General features: G+C 40.2%; 1 protein-coding gene across 2 annotated transcripts in view; it reads left to right on the top strand.

Annotated features, from left to right (window-relative positions):
* The window catches only part of USPL1 (ubiquitin specific peptidase like 1), a 43,058-nt gene extending 20,943 nt beyond the window's left edge, over window positions 1–22,115 (top strand). For both annotated transcript variants that reach the window (XM_011946923.1, XM_011946924.1), the window contains 4 exons: window positions 4,625–4,754; window positions 9,234–9,359; window positions 15,465–15,622; window positions 20,045–22,115. In XM_011946923.1, coding sequence (XP_011802313.1) covers window positions 4,625–4,754; window positions 9,234–9,359; window positions 15,465–15,622; window positions 20,045–21,930 — 2,300 coding nt within the window. In that variant the 3' untranslated portion in view covers window positions 21,931–22,115. The remainder of the gene's footprint in view (window positions 1–4,624; window positions 4,755–9,233; window positions 9,360–15,464; window positions 15,623–20,044) is intronic.
* Window positions 22,116–23,057: the final 942 nt, after the last annotated feature.

Genomic DNA, 23,057 nt, shown 5'->3' with positions numbered 1-23,057 from the left:
TTTTTTGTTTGTTTTTGTTTTGAAAGGGCTTTTTGTTTTATTTTCCTTTTATTCTTGTATTAACTCTTCTATGAATGTTAGAGTAGCAGAATACGATACTCCCTCTTAGTAATTACCCATATTATGTAAAATATCAGTGCCTTCTAGTTTTTCTCTCAATGAGTGACATTTAACTTATATTAAAAAATGATTTTTATATTTTATAATAAAATCAGTTGTTGCAACTGATTTGTCTAGCATGTACAAAAGACACCATGCTTCCAGATCATTATAAAATATGATATTTTATAATATATTGACAATATATTTATAACATATTTATATACTTATACAGACGGGCACGGTGGCTCACGCCTGTAATCCCAGCACTTTGGGAGGCCAAGGCAGGCAGATCACCAGGTCAAGAGATCGAGACCATCCTGGCCAACATGGTGAAACCCGGTATCTACCAAAAATACAAAAATTAGCTGGGTGTGGTGGCACGTGCCTATAGTCCCAGCTACCCAGGAGACTGAGGCAGGAGAATCGCTTGAACCTGGGAGACAGGTTTCAGTGAGCCGAGATCGCGCCACTGCACTCCAGCCTGGGGACAGAGTGAGACTCTGTCTCAAAAAAAAAAATATATATATATATATGTGTATATATATATATATTTTATAATATATCTGGAAGCATGGTGTCTTTTGTACATGCTGGACAGCTTTTGACGTATTTCTTTGACTCATGCTTCTGTCTCCTAATTTTCACTTTTTTCCTACATTTTATTAAAATTGATATATAATTTGTTTTTATGGACTTATATATTCTGTTCTTATAAAAGTCTGATTTTTCATATTCCAGATTTCTGACGTTTCCTCCTCTGGGCCTAAAGAACTGTTCTAATTTATGCATCAGATAGACTCTGAGATGGAATGAATATTCTTTTTTCTTTTTATCAAAGTATAATTTACATATAGTGAGACCCTTTTTAAGCGTGTACAGCTCTGTAACCCTCACTACAGTCAAGATGTAGGACTCTGTCACTCTAAAACTTTTCACCAGGCTCCTTGTGGTTAACCAGGTTCATCACCCCCAGCCGCTGATCTGTTGAGCAAATACTCGTTTCGAAGGAGCCTTTTCCATAAGGTCCTAGAGTTTAGATGGAGGGGCTCTTGTGCATTTAGCAGGTACCATTTCCCTTCTAGAGTCCCTACTTCAGGTCCCAGTTGAATTAAAGAATGGTTTCTCCCCCAGCCTGAATCACTATCCTTCTTATCCCTGATAATTATTTTTGGAACGAAGTTACATCTTTTGCTCCACCTCTGCCATGGGCCTGGTTTTCTATGTAACAGAAGGAATTTTTAAATTATTATTTTATGTAATCATAATAATTGGGCAAGCATACAGCTCCTTCAATGCAGGAGGATTCCTCTCTTGTTTTACTGCCCATTCAAGGATAGGTGCTATATTTTAGCTGAAGATCTTACTAATTAAATATAACTTATTTAACCATGTGTTTTGAACTCTTTCATGATATTTTAATTCACAGAGAACTTTATGTATTTTCGACCTGAAGATTTTATATTGTGATTATGAAATGTAAATTGTTTGCTTTTTCAATTAATCTTTACTTAGAATGCGGATTTAAAGGGTGGTAATGAATCACAAAATTGTGCTATGTGACGCACTGTTTATGCATACGGTGTTGCATATTTTCATTTCTAGGAGATTTATTTCTATTTCTACTTACAAAAAAGCTTTTTAAAACTTATTTTATGGCTGGGCCCGGTGGCTCACACCTGTATTCCTAGCACTTTGGGAGGCAGAGGCAGGTGGATCACCTGAGGTCAGGAGTTCAAGATCAACCTGACCAACATGGTGAAACCCTGTTTCTACTAAAAATACAAAAAATTAGTCAGGCGTGGTGTAGGAGCCTGTAATCCCAGCTACTCGGGGGAGCTGAGGCAGGAGAATTGCTTGAACCCAGGAGGCCGTGGTTGCAGTGAGCCGAGATTGCGCCACTGCACTCCAGCCTGAGCAACAAGTGCGAAACTCAGTCTCAAAAATAAATAAAAAATAAAAACTTTTTTTATGTTTTTGTTCAAAAGTAACAGTGAGACTGTCCCACGAAGGTGACTAAAGTAGCCTTTGTAACTATTGATATTTGTAGAATATGCTTAGGGTTAGGGTATAACTTGCTTGTATTATACTCATCTACCATGTAGAAATATGTACATCATAAGGAAGTATAACACTGTTTGATTACCTTGGATGATCATCTTCTTAGGAGAGAGAATCTGAGTGGTCTGACTTAGGAATCTACCACTGGGTACGTTATTGTAGGGCAGAGCCGTTCCCTAGAAATATGCAGGCTAGTGTCCCACCTCTTGAGAGTGGGTGCAGTTCTCAGAACCAGGAGAATATTTAGGGGGTTAGGGTATAACTTGCTTGTATTATACTCATCTACCATGTAGAAATATGTACATCATAAGGAAGTATAACACTGTTTGATTACCTTCGATGATCATCTTCTTGGGAGAGAGAATCTGAGTGGTCTGACTTAGCAATCTACCACTGGGTACGTTATTGTAGGGCAGAGCCGTTCCCTAGAAATATGCAGGCTAGTGTCCCACCTCTTGAGAGTGGGTGCAGTTCTCAGAACCAGGAGAATATTTAGGGGGTTAGGGTATAACTTGCTTGTATTATACTCATCTACCATGTAGAAATATGTACATCATAAGGAAGTATAACACTGTTTGATTACCTTCGATGATCATCTTCTTGGGAGAGAGAATCTGAGTGGTCTGACTTAGCAATCTACCACTGGGTACGTTATTGTAGGGCAGAGCCGTTCCCTAGAAATATGCAGGCTAGTGTCCCACCTCTTGAGAGTGGGTGCAGTTCTCAGAACCAGGAGAATATTTAGGGGGTTAGGGTATAACTTGCTTGTATTATACTCATCTACCATGTAGAAATATGTACATCATAAGGAAGTATAACACTGTTTGATTACCTTCGATGATCATCTTCTTGGGAGAGAGAATCTGAGTGGTCTGACTTAGCAATCTACCACTGGGTACGTTATTGTAGGGCAGAGCCGTTCCCTAGAAATATGCAGGCTAGTGTCCCACCTCTTGAGAGTGGGTGCAGTTCTCAGAACCAGGAGAATATTTAGGGGGCAAGTTGTTACTTGCTTCTTTAGTACTTTTCCCAGTAGACAGATCTACCATTTTTAACCTCAACTGTGCATTAAAAAGCACCAAGGGAATTTAAAAGTAAATACCAATCATAGGGACATTTGAATTAGAATCTCAGGGATGGGGCTCAGGAAATCAGTATTTAGAAACCCCACACGATTGTTATTACTTAGGTAATAACACCTACTGTCTGCCTTGTGGTCCTGCCAAGGTTCCTGTTCCAGGCAACTGTAGTTCCCGACTAGGGGGAGAACTGGACCGTGGAAGTGAGGCTCTGTCCAGGTTAGGGAAGGCATGGAAGGACTCAGTCTCTTGGGCCAAATCAGTAAGGCAGCATCTAAGCTCCTCTGAGAATAGGAAGGAGAGAAACCAATTGGGAAAAGAATATAAGAGAAGCATGTAGATTCTGCTACTTACCTTACTTTCCAGTCTCAAAGCTGGAAGCCAGCATTCACTGTTCAGTTATTTTCAATGACGACAAGATTCAAATCTTCAATCGTAAAGTTGTTAAAGGAAAGGATTAGACTGAAAAGTTAAGAAGAACAGTAGATGAAGAGTCCAAAGAGTTGAGGCTGGTCATTTAACCATTGTGTGGCCACGCCCTTTCCACAGGTGGAACAAGATGATCAGAATAGAAATGGCCAATTCTGATGTGTTTCTACAGTGTTTCACTGGTTACATTTTTTTAACATCTGTGGCAAACCATTTCCATGATTTTTTTTCTTTTTTTTTTTTTTAGAGACGGGTGTCTCTCTGTCACTCAGGCTGGTATGCAGCAGCATGATCATAGCTCACTGCAGCCTCAAATTCCTGGGTTCAAATGAGCCTCCTGCCTTAGCCTCCTGAGTAGCTTGGACTACAGGTGTGTGGCACCACTCTCAGCTAATTTATTTCATTTTATTTTTTGTAGAGACAGTGCCTCGCTATATTGGCCAGGCTGGTCTCGAACGTCATAGAAACTGGTTTTAGGTTCCTAGAGGCTGGCAGCAATTCTCGGAGGTAACTTACGCAAGCAGTCCTCCTGCCTTGGCCTCCCGGTGTGCTGAGATTACAAGGTGTGAGCCACCACACCTCATCAATTTTTGTTTTAGTGTACTCTAAGGCTATTATAGTTCCGAGACCTTTTTTTTTTTTCCTGAGAAATCTAGAAAGATGGAAGACAGTATGGGTCTTTTGTGTTTTTTTGTCTTAAGACATTTTCATAAATGTCTGCCAAGGAAAAGGAAAGAGATCGAAGTGTTAATTAAATATTTATGATGGACATTTTTAGGGAAATGCTTTATAAACTTCCTCTCTCCCAGCTCTGGGTGACTTATTCTGTCATACTGTATTAACACATATTCATGCTGTAAATATGGTAAAAAAAAAAAAAGACAGTAGGTCACAATTTTGGTTTAATTTTTGCCGTTATTGATTATGAGCAGTAATTTTTCCTTTTCTTTTTGAAGGTGATATGGAAAGCCCTGTGTTTGCATTTCCCCTGCTCTTAAAACTAGAACCCCACATTGAGAAGCTCTTCCTATATTCTTTTTCTTGGGACTTTGAATGTTCGCAGTGTGGACACCAATATCAGAAAAGGTTAGTTTCTTTTGTTTTTTAAAATGAGTCCTTCTAGTTTCTCCACCACTAAGGTTAAGAGAACAATTTGAGCACCAGACACTGCAGTTTACTTGCTTCTTTAAACTGGAAGGATCAAAACCTCATGCTTTGATAGACTGGTAGTAGGAGATTTCTTAAGGAGTTCTTCAGTGGGAAATAGGGACGATGAGAGGAATCGTACACCTCCCTTCTCCAGAGTCCTTGCTGAGTAAGAATACCTCTCAGAATGCCGTGAAACTATAGGCATTTTTGTTTATTCCTCTATTAGAGACGAGGGGTTTTGCTTGTTTACTTTAGGTTTCTAACATTATAGACACTGGTTTTAGACTCTTGGAGGCTAGCAGCAATTCTCAGAGGTAATGCAAGCTTCCTCATTTCTTCCCATAGTCCTGTGAGAGACCAACCACCTCCAGAAGCCTTACACGTGAACTGTCTCAGCCATACTTTCTACTTTTCCTAATGCCTCTCAGCGGTGTATTAGAAAGGCCATGGATTGATGTACCTGTTACCTTCAGGCTTTGCATAAGGTGTATATGAAACTTAATGAATTTCATGTTTATGCTCAGGTCCCATCTCTAGGTTATCTCTTTATCTTGGAGACACTTCTGGTCCCATACATTTCAGATAAGAGATATTCAACCTGTACCTACCACGTAAGGAGAGGAACAGGTTTTAGAAGAGGAGTCAGGGAGGGCCGGGCGCGGTGGCTCAAGCCTGTAATCCCAGCACTTTGGGAGGCCGAGATGGGCGGATCACGAGGTCAGGAGATCGAGACCATCCTGGCTAACCCGGTGAAACCCTGTCTCTACTAAAAAAATACAAAAAAACTAGCCGGGCGAGGTGACGGGTGCCTGTAGTCCCAGCTACTGGGGAGGCTGAGGCAGGAGAATGGCGTTAACCCGGGAGGCGGAGCTTGCAGTGAGCCAAGATCCGGCCACTGCACTCCAGCCTGGGCGACAGAGCGAGACTCCGTCTCAAAAAAAAAAAAAAAAAGAAGAGGAGTCAGGGAGGCAAGGTATTGAAGATGACCAAACTGGCTCAATTGGTCATGTATTCAAATTATTACAGTAGAAATAACTCTTTTTTTTTTTGTTGTTGTTGAGATAGAGTCTCACTCCCGTCGCGCAGGCTAGAGTGCAGCAGTGCGATCTTGGCTCACTGCAGCCTCCACCTCCTGGGTTCAAGTGATTCTCCTTCCTCAGCTTCCTGAGTAGCAGGAATTACAGGTGTGTGCCACCATGCCTGGCTAATTTTTGTGTTTTTAGTAGAGACAGGGTTTCACCATGTTGCCCAGGCTGGGTCTTAAACTCCTGACCTCAAGTGATCCAGCTGCCTCAGCCTCCCAAATTACTGGGATTACAGGTGTGAGCCACCATGCCCAGCCACACTTTTCTTTAACTTAACTGCTTAAGTTAGAAAACTTGAAGTCTCTTTAAGTTACTAAAGTAAAATGTGATATAAAAATACTACTTTTGAAGGCTGGGCATGGTGGCTCACGTCTGTAATCCCAGCACTTTGAGAGGCCGAGGCAGGTAGATCATGAGGTCAGGAGTTTGATACCAACCTGGCCAACATGGTGAAACCCCGTCTCTACTAAAAATACAAGAAGTAGCTGGGCGTGGTGGCGGATGCCTGTATTCCCAGCTACTTGGGAGGCTGAGGCAGGAGAATAAGTTGAAACCCAAAGGCGGAGGTTGCAGTAAGCTGAGATCACGCCACTGTACTCCAGCCTGGGCAGCAAGAGTGACACTGTGTCTCAAAAAAAAAAAAGAAAAAAAAAATTACTTAGATATTCGTTATCTAAATATGAAATATTTTTTAGGTATTTAAGGAGTAGTCAAGGAGAGTTCAGTCTGGGAGGATGCTCCAGGGAATGCAGGCAACAAAATGTTTGTTTGTTTGTTTTTAACTGGTTAGATCTACTAGAACAGGGTAAGGGAGGCCACGGAGTAGACACCATGAGCAAAGCTAACCCTCCTGAGTTGAAAAACATTATGGACAAGAAGTTATCTTGAAAATAACTGTTGGCCGACATATCCAAGGAATATCGCAAGGATTTGGTCCCTTTACGCATCCTGAGATGGATGAATGTGTGGAGATGGCAGCTGATAGGCAACAGAGTGATACTGGCATGGTGGTGATACAGGGAAATCGTTTGATTGTGTTAGAAGCCATGGAACAAAGATATATCATGGCTGCTCTGCAGAAAAATCCGTGTCCCCTCTCCAAAGGGCCTATTTTACTCTGATGTAAAAATTGGGTCAGATACATTTTCATATTAAGCTTTTTGTTAAGTAAACTTTTGTAATAGTCCCCCAAACCCCCACTAGAACAGGGTATTAACGTTTTATTCATACCTAGGACATAAATAATTCAGTGTAAGCAAGTGAATATGAGAACACATCTGTTTCCAGTCTTCTGTCATTGATTTATGTAAATTACCTGGTTTTCTCCTCACAGTAACTCAGTGAGGAAGATCCCAGTGTCCTCATTTGGCAGTTGTGGATATGACAGCTTGAAAGGGGTTAGATTGATTCCCAAGATGACACACTGTAAGTGGCAGAGTCAGGAGACACACTTAGGCTTTTCTGGCCTCTAAGACTTTCTTGCTCACTGTGCTATACTCCTTAATCACTACCTGGGTTTTAAATAATATAAATAAGCTTGCTGATTAAAATCAGCTTAATTGTAGCTCTTCTGGAATCCATATCTTAGTTGTTTAACAGTTTTCGGTTGAGTATGTTCTGTGTGCTAGGAACTCAGGCACTGGAAATAGTGTATCTTTGCCAAATTTACTGATTAGGTAGTCAGGTAATACATGACCACATAATAGAGGTCCGGAGAGTTCGTAATTAATCTGATCTTTAGGCTGCTTAACGTTAACTTTGAATGCAAGATGTTAAATGCAGTTTAGGGATAGGTAGCACAAACTGTGAGAGCTCAAGGGAGGGAAGCCACTAGCTGCTTTGGTTTGCTTTTTTGTTTTTTAAAAATAATCTTACTTTGTTCTAAAAATGAAAGTAGTTATAGAGGAAAAGCTAAAATGAAGTGACATTTTCTTAAATATCTCTTAATATGTCATCACTTAAAACTTACTTCCACTTAATCTGAAGGAGAACTATCCAGCAAATTCCTGTTTTTGTGAAGCTGTTTTTAGTGCCAGCGTAAGGGCTTTTTACTCAACTTGGAAAGTGTAACCCAGAGGCAGTTAAAAACAGTCTTCAGAGGCAGATCTCAGGTCTGTTATTTATCACTACACTCTATGTGTCGCCTTCCCCATCTGTAAAATGGGGATAAGAATGGCACCTGCCTCTGAGAGTTGTTTGGAGGATGAGTGTCCAGTGCCATGCCCTCCTTGCATAGGAAGTGTTCAGAAACGTCAGATGTCTTACGGAGAATTAACACTTACTTGCTGAGACAGTCTCCTTTTTATAAACTAAAACATAGGAGCCTTTACATAACAATTGTCTTTGAAAATTTAAGAATTTAGCAGAAATAGAGTCAGTGCATTTGTTGATATCTTTATGTTGCTTTTCTTTTAAAATGTTAACTTCCCTGAGTACTAATCTGTTTCTAACAGACTGCTTTCGCTCAGGATTTGTCAGTATTTTTATTGTTTAGAAAGGAAGCTTGTGTCTCTTAAGTAATACGTAACTGCTCTTTAAATTACAAGTATTTGTATTAAAGTGGATGCAGTTGAGGTTTAGTGTACATCTTTAAAGGTCATCTTTTTTTTTTATTATTATACTTTAAGTTCTAGGGTACATGTGCACAACGTGCAGGTTTGTTACATATGTATACAGGTGCCATGCTTTCAAGTATTCAGACTAAAGTGCAAATTTAGAACTTGTATAACCTATGAAAACAAAATTTGTTCACAGTGCTTTTTTTTTTAAGGATTAAAAAAAGTTAAGTTGTATGTATTCCTGATTTTATGTTTAGAAACTCCCCTTTTCATTTTTGGTTGTCTGTAATGGCTAGCCAGTTTGAGTTACTTGAGTAAGGGGTGAGCTCTAATAAATTTGACAACCTTAGAATAGTGGTTCTTAACTAAGGGCTATTTTGTACCCCTCAGGACATTTGGCAACATCTGGAGACAACTGGATGCCGTTACTGGCATCTGGTGAGTAGAGGCCAGGGATGATGCTTAACCTCCTGCAGTGCACAGGACAGTGCTTCACAGCAAAGACTGGTGAAAAATGTCAGTGGTGTTGTTAAGGAACCCTGTCTTTTTTTCTTGCTTCATCTCATAGTTGAAAGCTATGGGAAATTAACATGGAGCATCTTCACAGAGCTTCTTTACTAGGGGTAGTAGGGAGGAACATTGCCATATTAACATGATTTGGGGAATTAAGAAAGTATGAATCACGAAAAAGGGGAGGAATACTTTTAGACATTGGTTTAAATTAATGTAAATGCATTTAACATTAATGAATTTATTATGTCATTTTTTTGTAGGCATATGAAGAGTCTGGTCACCTTTACAAATATCATCCCTGAGTGGCACCCACTTAATGCTGCCCATTTTGGTCCATGTAACAATTGCAACAGTAAATCACAAATAAGAAAAATGGTATTGGAAAAGTGAGTTAAAATTGTCTTATAATTTTTAGTACAAAATGAAGGTGGATTTACATTTTTCTCTTTGTAGGATTGAAAATGGTGACAGTAATCTACCTTTGTGAAATCTGAGTTAACATATATTTCTGGGTTGCCAACTGCCTCGCTCTGTCTGGCCAGTGAGCCCACTGTCACAGGTGAAGCCACTGAAGAGCCAACGTAGGCTGACTCTCTGGCCCCCCTCTCCTAGTGTCTTTCCTTCTTTTCGCCTTTTTTCTCCCTTTAAGGATATCAAGCTTCAGTTTTTCTCTCCTCTGCCAAGTGTATGGAGTTTCTAGAATTCTGGGATTTCCTTAATCAGATTTCAAGAACTAAGATGATTCAAAGATGAGCCACAGGCTCATCTTTCTGAATTGCCATCTTCTCCTAGATCTCTCAGCATGCTAATTCCTCGTCATCTTGTAAGCTATCTGGTGGCCTTGGGCAGATATGTTTTCATTATATTTTGCCAGCTTTGCTGTTTGTCCTCAGTTGGGGAGGTTGGTCAGCATTACCTTTTCCAGTGTTTCCAGAGCACCATCTCTTTAAACTCACAGGTCAGTTCCATCTCAGGCAGTTTGCCTCTCTCTCATTAATGCACTCACACATGTACACAACCTCTTTACTCTTCATTTTCAGTCTAATTGTACATTAAGGAAATGTTTTGAGGTCTAATTTGATGTAATAAAGAACCAGGAACATTAACCTTTATGCCCTTGAATGTGCCAGAAACCCCTCAGAATCTTTCCTAAAGGTTTATTCTCATTGAAGTAATAAATTCTCAGTTCATTAGTGCTCACAGTCTCAAAAGGAAAAAAGGGCAGTAGTCCCCTGTCCCCTCCCCCAGGTATCTACTCTGAATCTTCAAATTAAGGTAGTATTTACATTGACATTTCAAATTGATGTGCCTATTCTACCATAATGCAGTCTGTTCTCCTTTTATAGTAGTTGAGACTAGGGTTCTCACACCAATACCTGGGCCCCATCTCTGTCTAGCCTTTCCCTGTCCTTCCAATGCCATTGTGCATTTGGCTAAGTCAGTACTCGGTGTTTGCATTGTTATTAATATACGTATGTTATTCCCTCTTCAGCCAAGCAGTATACATAGTTAGGTTTCACTTTTACAATTCTTTATTTTTCTGGGAATTATTTGCCTTATTTTCATTTGTTTTATTATGTACTGAGTTTTTGCCAAATACTTTAAAGACTTATTAATAAATTTCCAATACTCAGATGCTTCACAGTTTTTTACCCCTGTTCCCCTCCCCTTTTTTTCCTGGAAACTCTTACCTGTCACCTTTCAGTCTCTGCTGCAGTCCGTGCTGGTTCCTCTCTGGGCCTGGGGCATAGGGTGCCCTTTATTATGTACACACTTCCAGTCACTATCCTAGTTTTTAGCCCAAGGCCTCATGCCCACATTCTACCACGTCTGTTGCCCATAAATATCCAGCCTTTGAGGGGTTCTCTGGGGAAAATAAGCTCTTCTTTGTCATCAGCATACGCACTCCACAGTACTCATGTCTTCACTTTGTCCATTCCGCTGGGTAAGGTACCACTTCTCTGTTTGCTTTCTGTCCTCTAAATATTTATTGACTTCTTATTTGCTTATTTTCCTTTCTTTGACCTTTTGGACTCATATCTTTTTTGCCCCTCACTATTATTTGATAGCATTTGTGTAGGAGGGCGAAGTGGGAAGGAAGAGGAGGTGTCTGTATGTGTGTGAAGATTACAGAAGTCTGTAATCTGCCTTGGCTGCCAGGTGTCAGTTTTGAGATGTAAATGTTGATGATGAGGTGAGGGGAAGAGCAGCAGAGCATGGGATCTGCCATCCTGCCCTAGATCATGGGTCTGCTTTAGGCTGCTTGGTGGATATGATTTCATCTAGCTCTTCATACCTGCTTTTTCCCCATGCCCCTGCACTGAACATAGACTCGTACCATTGTTTTGTTTAATCTGTTAATTGGTTGCCTTGCAGCATATGTATTTTTTAACTGTACAAATAAGTTGCTTTCCTTAAAGATTCACGTTCTGATCTGGAAATGGATTCATTAGGTAAAACAGTTTTTTAATGGAAAACGTGTTTTGAGTTCCAGTGGGCCAATTTATGAGTAGAATTTATAATGTGGACATTTCCTGTTTTCTTCAAAAGTAAATTGAACTAGTATGTGAAGTTTCACTTAAATTTTAAATAATAAGGTCTTTATATAAGTCCTTTTTTTTATTTTGAAATTTGTATAACTTGATTTGTCTGTATCTAATCGAATTTAGAAACAAATTTAATGTAGTTTTTAGGGATAACCTAAAAGTGATTGGGTTCATCATGGTATCATATGTAATTAAAACATATAGGATTCTAAAAACTAATCAAGTTCCTTGGACACCTTATCTCAGATAACCCACATCTCTAATGTCTCGCCACTGGGAAAAGAGTCCATTGATAGATAAATCAGGTGAATTATGCCTAGCCTGCCCAAATCTGCTACTTTTCTTTAAGTAAGTTGTTTAGGAGTTACATTCAGACCATGGTGACATGGAGCACCAAGAACTTAGAATCTGATTTCATTTTACTTGACAAACTCTTCAGAGGTTACTGCCACAATCTCTCTGAGAGCAAGGCCGTGGCTGCGCTTTGTGGGACAGGGATGCAATGTTTCTCTGCTATCTTTGGGTAGCAGAGGTTAACACAGCTCCCTTGTGCTTTCTTTCTCTCTTTTCTGTTTTCTTTTCTTTTCCTGAGGGTAGATCTTTAAATAGGAGGAGTTTAACCACATGTTGTTAGGTGAATGCAAATGGATCTTAGCCTGAAGTCTCTGGTTCACTCTTGGTTCCAGTTTGGTTAATTCCTTTCATCCCATTTTCCAGTGGTTGAGGGAGAACCTAACTTGCTCTCCTAGACTCTGAGCATCATTCTTCATTGACACTTCAGACATTGTGGATAGGAAGAAGTCTGACAACAAAACCTAGGAATAAAGTTTAGTAGAGATGGGGTTTCACCATGTTGGCTAATTTGGTCTCGAACTCCTGACCTCAGGTAATCCACCCGCCTTGGCCTCCCACAGTGAAGCTGGAAATAAGACACGCTGGAATTGTAGGTAGGACACTAGAGTCTAGGGGAATCAAAGAGGAATATGAACAGAAAAAGGAAGGGGAAGGATATCATTTGATTGACTCCAAGATACTACTGTTTTTTAAGTTGCACCTTTTAAAAAATATGCCATTAAGAAAGGCTGGCTGGACATGGTGCCTCACGCCTGTAGTCCCAGCACTTTGGGAGACCGAGGCAGGCGAATCTCCTGAGACTAGGAATTTGAGACCATCCTGGCCAACGTGGTGAAACCCCATCTCTACTAAAAATATAAAAATCAGCTTGGTATGGTGATACATGCCTATAGTCCCAGCTATTCAGGAGGCTCAGACATGAGTATTGCTTGAACTGGGGAGGCAGAGGTTGCAGTGAACAGAGATTGTGCTACTGCACTCCAGCCTGGGCAACAGAGTGAGACTGTCTCAAAGAAAAAAAAAAAAAGACAGAAATGCTGCCTATTTAATTGTGTCCCATCAATGATAAGGTATATCCCAACTTCAGAGATGTTAACATACAGGAAAAAATTTGGAATTCATTCAGCATTTGGAACTTGCAAAGTTTCGGCCGGGCACGGTGGCTTACGCCTGTAATCACTTTGGGAGGCTGAGGCGGGTGGATTACCTGAGGTCCGGAGATCGAGACCAATCTGGCCAACATGGTGAAACCCCATCTCTACTAAAAATACAAACATTAGCGAGGTGTGGTGACATGTGCCTGTAGCCCCAACTACTCGGGAGACTGAGGCAGGAGAATCGCTTGTTACACAGGGAGTAGAGGTTGCAGTGAGCTGAGATTGTGCCACTGCACTCAGACTTGGGTAACAGAGTGAGATTCCATCTCAAAAACAAAAAAACAAAGTTTCATAGTTATGTAAAGTAGTACGGAAGCCACACTAAGATTTTCGACATAAAATTCTACATTATGGCTGTATTCTGCATCATCTCTGTTCTGCATCATGTCACCCCACATCAGGCCCTGGATAGCTTTGGTGTACTGGTCCATCTTGTGGCAGTAAGGCTAGTGTAATTAAGAGGATATTTGAAAGCTTAACATATAATTGCTCCAGTTGTTGTTGTCTGTTTTTTTGCTGGTTAAGAAAATCAAATTTCTATCCTATCTGAATCTCATAGAAGACTTTGGAGGTTTCTGACAAGTCATTTCTTACTACCTAGGGGAATGTATTTGTACTCAGCTAGAGTCTGAGTATCTTCGACATCCAGGGAATTGGGCTGAGTGTGGATTTTGGTCTTGGCAGTTTTTACTTTTATTAATTTGCAAAGGAATAGAAGACTTGGAATGTACAAGAAGCATAAAAATGTGTCAGATGGTTTTATATGCATTATTTATCACGTCAATATGTCTTAAAATCTTTTCCACATGTAAACTTATGTAAAGGCAGGAAACTAGTGAGATGTCATAGTCTAGGGATCAAGGGATTGTTTTTGTAACTAGCCTCTGAAAGTATCTTGAAAGCTATTGTATAAGGTCAAGCAACTAAATATTAGTTAAGAGTCAGGCCAGGCATGGTGGCTTATGCCTGTAATCGCAGCATTTTGGGAGGCCAAGGCAGGCAGATCACTTGAAGTCAGGAGTTCGAGACCAGCCTGGCCAACATGGTGAAACCCTGTCTGTACTAAAAATAGTAGTGTGTGGTGTGGTGGCACATGCCTGTAATCCAGCTACTCAGGAGGCTGTGGTGGGAGAATCACCTGAGCCCAGAAGGCGGAGATTGCAGTGAGCTGAGATCACGCCACTGCACTCCAACCTGGGTGACAGAGCTAGTGTCCGTCTCAAAAAATAATAATAATAATCAGATAGATACCTAAATATAATAATAATCAGATAGGTGCCTAAAGCCTGCATATGCCGCTATGAGAATACATCTCAAGTTTTCCTGTGGTTCATTGATTCAGACGTGCAGCTCACATTTTAACCTGTCTGAAAAGGTCATACATGAAATTGATGCCATGATATAGTTTAAGTGGCAGCATGTTTTCATAGTGGTACATTTGATAATTAGTGAAATCTTAGATTTGATGAAATATGATTTTTTAAAGTGGGAAAGTTTAGTGTTATAGACAGTTTGCAGGACTTTTTATTCTATATGTACTTAAATTTTGAGGACTTGATTATTCTCTAACAAAATGATTGACAAGGATTAATTTATAAATTATTCCTTGTCAGTCTGAATAATCTGCAGTTTGGACATTGATTCAAGTTCATTTGGGCTGAATAAATTTTGATAAACTAAGTAAGTTTTGACAGCTGTTGAAATATTGGGAAAAGGGCTATTCAACATTTTTCTTACATCCTAAGAGCTTTGTTAAATTTAGCTATTTGAGACCCACTGGGTTCTATTTTCTGGTTCAGCATGTTGCTGTAATGGTAAAATATAATTTTGAAATTACAGTTGTCTTGAAGTTAATAATAAATTGACTGATATGTTGTATTTTTTTCTCTACTTAGTTACAAATTGAACTTTCCCTAAGTAGAACTTTTAATTTGACAGACCCCCTTTGCTTCCTGAGATAACTGAAATAGGCCAAATTAATGCTTATTTGAATATCTTAGGTTTGTTGCTTTCTTTCACATATTACCTACACCGCTTAACAAAAGCAATTAATCTGAGCACTTGATGCCAAAGAAAATTCTAAAAGGTCTGGATTTTTTCCTTGGAGTTTACAAAGTAGCTACCATGAGATCTTTAAGCCAAAGCCGCACTGCTGCTTACAGAGCAATTTTTGTTTAATGGTCTGTATTAGAGTCGTACTGCATGGTGACTTCCAACTGTCTGGGATACCATTCTGAAAAGGGTTTAGTGTTACATACTTCTTAGAGAGAGTTCTCCATTTCTAATTAAGGCACACATCTGGAGGTGCTCAAGAAAAATTAGTGCAGTTTGCCTTGGAAGTGTTATGTGTGACTAGTTCACTTCAGACATCTTTTGTATAACCAGACACATGGCATTAAATTTGTTTAACTTCTCTTGCTTTTCTCTCCCACAGAGTATCTCCCATATTCATGTTGCACTTTGTAGAAGGCTTACCACAGAATGACTTGCAGCACTACACATTTCATTTTGAAGGCTGTCCTTATCAAATAACTTCTGTAATTCAGTATCGAGCAAATAATCATTTTATAACATGGATTTTAGATGCTGATGGTAAGTGTTTAGAGGTTTTCTTTTAAGATAATTGGCATGGAAACTAAATTCTAGCATGTGGGGACTTTTTGGTTTTGTTTTTTAAAAAAAGACAAACTTTGCTGTGACTCTTTCTCTCTCCATTCTAGCCTTTGCCTTCTGCCCCTCCTCACACCTATTAAATGTGGTGGTTTTAGTATCCTTTCTCATTCTTTCCTTTCCGCACATCATGTATTACAGGTAAACACATGTGCTGTGCATATTTCTTTTTTAGACAAAGGATGAGCTTACTAATGTTTGCTTAGTTTGTTTTCCTACTTAACATCTTTGCTTTTATTTTTTAGACATATATTTCTAAGACTATTAAACATGAGACTTATGTAGCCCTTCTGTCATTGTGGAATACAGTTTACTAACAGCTACCTTCAAGATAAAGCCTTTATTTAAGTAATTAAACTTCTTAGTAGAAAGCTAAGTGAGCACAGTTCATGGATTTTGGGAATTTTCGCCTTGCATTTGTCTGATGTGGTAAAATATTGAGTTTGTTTTCTCATAACGTTCACTTTGTCTTAGACAAGATAATTCAGTCCCCTTAAAGGGTTGTATCAAGCCATTGATAAGGGCTCACTGTGATATAACCATTTTCTGTTATTTGGACACTCTTCCATACTTGCTATTTTCCTCCTGAGGATGGTTTGAATGGATGACACAATACTGTATTATAAAAGCACTTTACAAACTGTAACTTATATTATAAATGTAATTATTACCTTGAGGTTTTACCCTGTTTCAGATTTGAGTGGAAGTAGTTCTTCACAATACAAACCAACTTATTTTAACTTCTTTTGCATTTCAAAGAATGATCAATCCACTTCAGGTGCAGCATGGTTTCCAACCCTGACGGCACAGAAGAATCATTTAGTTAGCTTCTAAAAATGTCCAGGCTGTACCCTGGAGACCAGCCTTGGGGATTAGGCCCAGATATCAATATTGGGTGTTTTTGGTATTTGTTTTTGGCCGACCAGTCCCTCCCTCCCTCCCTCCCTTCCTTCCTTTCTCCCTCCCTCCCTTCCTCTCTTCCCTTCCCTTCCCCTGCCCCCCTCCCTCCTTCCCTCCTTCCTTCCTTCGTCTCATTCTCTCTCTGTCTCCTTCTTTGCTTCTTTCCTTCTCTCCTAATTTTCTTCTTTATTTATTTTATTTTATTTGAGACAAGGTCTCACTATATTGCCTAGGCCGTTCTCAAACTCCTGAGCTCAAGTGATCCTCCTACCTCAGCCTCCTGAGTAGCTAGGACTGCAGGCACATGCTATGGCAATACTGTTTTAAACATTGTTTTCAAGTCTCCCCAGGTAATTCCAGTGTGGGTCATGTGGTAGAGAACCACTGACACAGGCAAACAAAAGATACATAAAGTTTTCTATTTAACGGGTAGGTGCAGGTAGTAGATAAGAGTGTAGCCACATAAACCACGTGCTTAATGAACAGTTTTGTTTTGTGTATATGTGAGGGATTAGCAGATCTCTGAGTATATTTTGTTTTCCCTTTTGAAACTTATCAGATAATTCATTTGTCTGTTACGTGACTAATGCTCTCGTTTACCTTTTTTTTAAATACCATGTTTTTTTCTGAGATGGAGTTTTGCGCTTGTTGCCCAGGCTGGAGTGCATTGGCGCAATCTTGACTCACCGTCACCTCTGCATCCTGGGTTCAAGTGATTCTCCTGCCTCAGCCTCCTGAGTAGCTGGAATACAGGCATGCACCACCATGCCCGGTTAATTTTGTATTTTTAGTAGAGATGGGGCTTCTCCATGTTGGTCAGGTTGGTCTCGAACTCCCAACCTCAGGTGACTGCCTTGGCCTCCCAAAGTGCTGGGATCACAGGCGTGAGCCACCGCACCCGGCCATAGCTTATATTTTAATGATTATTTTAATGTGATCTGTAAAGTTTTCTCTGTAGGGAATGTGGTTAAGTCTGTGTTGAGTCCTAGACCTTTGTTGTTCTCAGGTAGTCACTAGTGATACCTTAACATTAACCAGCCTGTTGGCAACTAAATCGGTCTGAACTGACAACTAAGGAAAGGTCTCTTTCTCCTTTCTTAATCTTCTCGTTCCTTAAGATTAGTTCTTCGTAGGAAGCCTTTGAAGCCTGGTGGCAAGTACCCTTTTTCCCTCACAATCTTAAGGTCTTTCATCAGCATTAAAAAGTGACTATGGGAGATACGTCAAACGAGTTTTCTATGTGTGCTCTGAGAAATCTTTTTTCAAAAAAGGATAGATGCCCATGTGTAAGGAAAAGAGAAACTGAGCACACTTTCAATATTTAAGATTAAGTGTCTCTAAACATGTTTTGCAACATAAAATGATGACCACTGTGTTGGTCATTACTTCTCTACTGCTAAAACAATGTTTTCTAAAAGAATATACTCCTTAGAAAAAATACAGTACTTTGGGTGTGCACTATTGTAATCCAGGGAAGAGGAAATGTTTTGCAGTAAGTACGATGGTGTTTGACATCATAATTTATTAATTTATCACATTTGGTTTCATAGAAATAGAGTAAGCTGCGTATTTGCTGTGCCACAATTGCCATGACATTACACTTCTTTTATCTATTTCTGTTTCATAGATGTGTAGATACTGATATATACAGTGGAAGTGTGGATTGTTTTGATAAGTTTCTAATGAAAGTACAGATATTTGTTGATTATTTATTAAAAGTTGTTACTCATCCAAGCCTGTGGTTAGCTTTTCCCAAATTATCATGTGGTAGTAAGTAAACTGTAAAGAAATATACCCTCCCTTAACCCCACACCACCTGTTAGCACCTAGCTGCCTTCCTTTACTTCTCAGCTGTACTTTTTGTATTTTTTTGTTGTAGTGGTAAAATATATATAACATAAAATTTACCATTTTAATATTTGTAAGTATACAATTCATTGGCGTTGAATACATTGTGTGCAACCACAATGCTGTGCAACCACCATCACCATCAGGACTCTTTCATCAACCCAAACAGAAACTACTCATTACACAATAACTCCGCATCCTCCCACCCCAAACCCCTGGTAACCACTATTCTACTTTCTGTCTCTGTGAATGTGTCTATTCTAGATACCTCATAGAAGTGGAATCATACATTATTTGTCCTTTTGTGTCTGGCTTATTTTACTCAGCATATTTTCAAGATTCATTTGTATTGTGGCATGGAGCAGAATGTCATTCCTTTCTAAGGCTGAATAGTATTTTATGTGTTATCCGTGTATCTGTTATGGACATTTGACTATTGTGAATAATGCTGCTCTGAACATTGCTGGACAAGGAATTGAAAATCCCTGCTTTTCGTTCTTTTTGGTATCTGCCTACAAGAGGAATTGCAGGGTCTTAATGGTAATTCTGTGTTTAACTTTTGCCAGACTGTTTCCATAGCAGTTGTACCATTTTACATCCCCACCACCATTACACAAGGATTCCAGTTTCTTCACATCCTTGCCAACATTTGCTATTTTCTGTTTTTTTTTTTAATTAATAATATCCATCCTAATGGATGTCCTTTTTTTTTTTTTTTTTTTTAAAGTAATGGTTACCTTCTTACTCCTCATTCATGCTTTAGTTGACTACATAAGGACCCCTGTCCCTACTGCACCACTGAAATTGTGCAGGCAAAAATAACTGCCAGCGACCATACTGCTGTAAATAATGGATTTTTCCCAAGTTTTGTATTAATGTTTCAATATTTGGCAGTGCATCCTACTCCTAGTTTTTAAACGCTTCCCTTGTCATCCATCATCTCATTCTCTCTTGACAAATGTGAAAATGGAAGCTCCAAAATAAGAATTAAAACGAATATTGATCCTTCAGGTAACAAGCTTCATTTATCCTGAAAATTTATATATATGAAACATTCTGTTTACTGATGTTATTGGATAAATTAGATGAAATTCTAAGTTTCTTTTTTTTTTTTTTGAGACGGAATCTCGCTCTGTCGCCCAGGATGGAGTGCAGTGGCGCGATCCCGGTTCACTGCAAGCTCCGCCTCCCGGGTTTACGGCATTCTCCTGCCTCAGCCTCCCGAGTAGCTGGGACTACAGGCGCCCGCCATCTCGCCCGGCTAGTTTTTTGTATTTTTTAGTAGAGACGGGGTTTCACCGTGTAGACCAGGATGGTCTCGATCTCCTGACCTCGTGATCCACCCGTCTCGGCCTCCCAAAGTGCTGGGATTACAGGCTTGAGCCACCGCGCCCGGCCGAAATTCTAAGTTTCAAAAGTTAAATATACTCTAAGGACTTTAACATGGCAGATGATGGTGACAAGGTCAAGACCATGTTTTAGAGTCTTTTCCTTTGGTGGGTATTCAATGATACAACAGTTGAAAAGGCCAGAAGAAAGTTAACCTAGGATGGTGGTTTTTGGATATCTAACCTTCACTTCTTTCCCATCCTCCAGGAAGTTGGCTGGAATGTGATGACTTAAAAGGCCCATGTTCTGAAAGGCACAAGAAATTTGAAGTTCCTGCTTCAGAGATACATATTGTTATCTGGGAAAGAAAAACATCCCAAGTGACAGATAAAGAAGCTGCCTGCCTTCCACTTAAAAAGGCTAATGACCAACACGCTCTCGGTAATGAGAAACCAGTATCTTCAACATCGTGTTCTGTGGGTGATGCTGCCTCAGCTGAAACAGCCCCCGTAACTCACCCTAAAGATACATCAGTTGCCCCTCATACTTTTTCACAGGACACAGCTGTAACTCATGGAGATCATTTACTTTCAGGTCCAAAAGGTTTGGTTGACAATAATATTTTACCTTTGACACTTGAAGAAACTATCCAGAAAACAACCTCAGTTTCACAGTTAAATTCTGAAGCTTTCCTGTTAGAAAGTAAACCTGTAGCAGAAAATACAGGGATTCTCGAAACAAATACTTTGCAATCACAAGAATCACTAATGGCTTCTTCAGTATCAGCTCCATGTCATGAAAAGCTTATCCCAGACCAATTTGTGGACATAAGTTTTCCATCCCAAGTTATAAATACAAACATGCAGTCAGTACAGCTGAATACAAAAGATACTGTCAATACCAAATCTGTGAATAATACTGATGCTGCTGGTCTTATACAGGGAGTGAAGTCAGTAGAAATTGAGAAGGACGCTCAGTTACAACAATTCCTTACACCAAAAACTGAACAATTAAAACCAGAACATGTCACATCTCAGGTATCTAATTTGAAGAAAAAAGAAACTACAGCAGATTCTCAAACCACAACATCTAAGTCATTACAGAATCAGTCTCTGAAAGAAAATCAGAAGAAGCCATTTGTAGGAAGTTGGGTTAAAGGCTTAATAAGCAGGGGTGCTTCTTTTATGCCACTCTGTGTTTCAGCTCATAATAGAAACACTATAACTGATTTACAACCTTCAGTTAAAGGGGTAAATAATTTTGGTGGCTTTAAAACTAAAGGTATAAACCAGAAGGCCCGCCACGTATCCAAGAAAGCGCATGGGAGTGCAAGTAAGCCTCCTGCCATCAGTAAGCCGCCACCAGGCCCTCCATCGTCTAATGGCACAGCTGCCCACCCACATGCTCATGCTGCTTCAGAAGTTTTGGAAAAGTCTGGAAGCACCTCGTATGGAGCTCAACTCAACCACAGTTCTCATGGAAATGGTCTTTCTCCAGCAAACCATGAAGATTTGGTGGAAGGTCAGATTCATAAACTCCGTCTAAAACTTCGTAAAAAGCTAAAGGCAGAAAAGAAGAAATTAGCTGCTATTATGTCTTCCCCGCAAAGCAGAACAGTTCCAAGTGAAAATCTAGAACAGGTGCCCCAGGATGGGTCTCCAAATGATTGTGAATCAATAGAGGACTTGTTAAATGAGCTGCCATATCCAGTTGATACTGCCAGTGAGTCTGCATGCACCACTGTTGCTGGTGTTTCCCTGTGCGGTAGTCAAACGCATGAAGAAATTTTAGCAGAATTATTGTCTCCTACAACTGTTCCAACAGAGCTGTCAGAAAATGGGGAAGGTGACTTTAGGTATTTGGGAATGGGAGATGGTCATATCCCACCACCAGTACCAAGTGAATTAAATGATGTTTCCCAGAACACACATCTGAGACAGGACCATAATTATTGTAGCCCCACCAAGAAAAATCCATGTGAAGTTCAGCCAGACTCTCTGACAAATAATGCCTGCGTTAGAACATTAAACTTGGAGAGTCCCATGAAGACTGATATTTTCGATGAGTTTTTTTCCTCCTCAGCATTAAATGCTTTAGCAAATGACACATTAGACCTACCTCATTTTGATGAATATCTGTTTGAGAATTATTGAATTAATGCTTGTTAACTTTTTTTCATATAATATTCTTAGAAGAACTCACTATGTGTTCAGGTAGTGTTTTTACACTGGACTTGTGTAATTACTTGTGTAATAACGAACAAAATGCAAGGTTTGACCTTTGGTTCTGCCCATGAAGCATGTAATCTGTCTTACAAATTAAAATCATTTCATATGTTCTCCTTTTTGGTTTTATTTTGTTCTTGTTGAGAGTATGAGAATTTCAAAATGTTAAAGGTGAAAAGTGGCATCAGTTTCTGACAGTTTGTACAGTTGGATGCATTCAAGTTTCAGATTTGAAGTTTTGGTTATGTTAATGTTATGAGTGATCCTTGGGGTGCTTTTCTTCCTCTGGAAACCTGTTGCTGGCTGGCACCTTTGCCCGCGGTGCCCGAGTTCTTGTCCTGCGTCCAGGTATGCAGAGGAAGGGTGAAGTAGATGAAGAGGAGCTTTATCTGGTGTTAGAACAGCTCAGAAGGGGACCCACAGTGGGTAGCTCCCCTCTGTAGGCAGGCGAGTCATCCCTCAAGTGTTCAGCTCTTAGCAGAGAAAAGGCCCTGGAGAGAGTAACTCTTCTCAGCTCTCAGCAGAGAAAAAGGCCCGGAGAAGGTAGCTTGTGTTCACAGGCAGGTTGTCCAGAGGTCTGCTGCTCTCAGGAGAGAGGAGGCCCTGGAAAGGATAGCTTCTCTCCATAGGCAGGTGGTTCTGCTGTCTCTGCAGGTCTCTGAAGCTCTTAGCAGAGAGGTGGTCTCCTCCCTGTTGCTAGTCATCCCACCCTCTGCTCAGCTCTGGCTGAGCCCAGGGCTTTTGATGGGCCTCAGAGGGGAGGAAGTACATACTGACTGGCCCATGGGTGGCCACAGGTGAGTCTGGAAAAGGCACCAGTTCCCCACTCCTATAGGTGGGACTGGCAGCCTGGCCGCCAGCCCTCAGGCCCTCCCTGTTCGTGGCTTCTAGGTTTCCCCCATTGCTTTGATCCAAGAGCCGCTGCCAACAGCAGGGAGAAGCCAAGCAGCGGGGACACGCACTTCCCAACCTGCAAAAGCAGGCTCCCAAAAGTGCAGGGATGTCTGAGTCTGCAGCGGCACCCAGGAGGGCGGGGATCCTGCCTGCTCCAGGGA

This window comes from Colobus angolensis, unplaced genomic scaffold, assembly GCF_000951035.1.
Source record: "Colobus angolensis palliatus isolate OR3802 unplaced genomic scaffold, Cang.pa_1.0 Scaffold255, whole genome shotgun sequence".
Taxonomy (NCBI): domain Eukaryota; kingdom Metazoa; phylum Chordata; class Mammalia; order Primates; family Cercopithecidae; genus Colobus; species Colobus angolensis.
The sequence above is the reverse complement of the archived record's forward strand: the minus strand, read 5'-3'. Positions and strand labels throughout refer to the sequence as shown.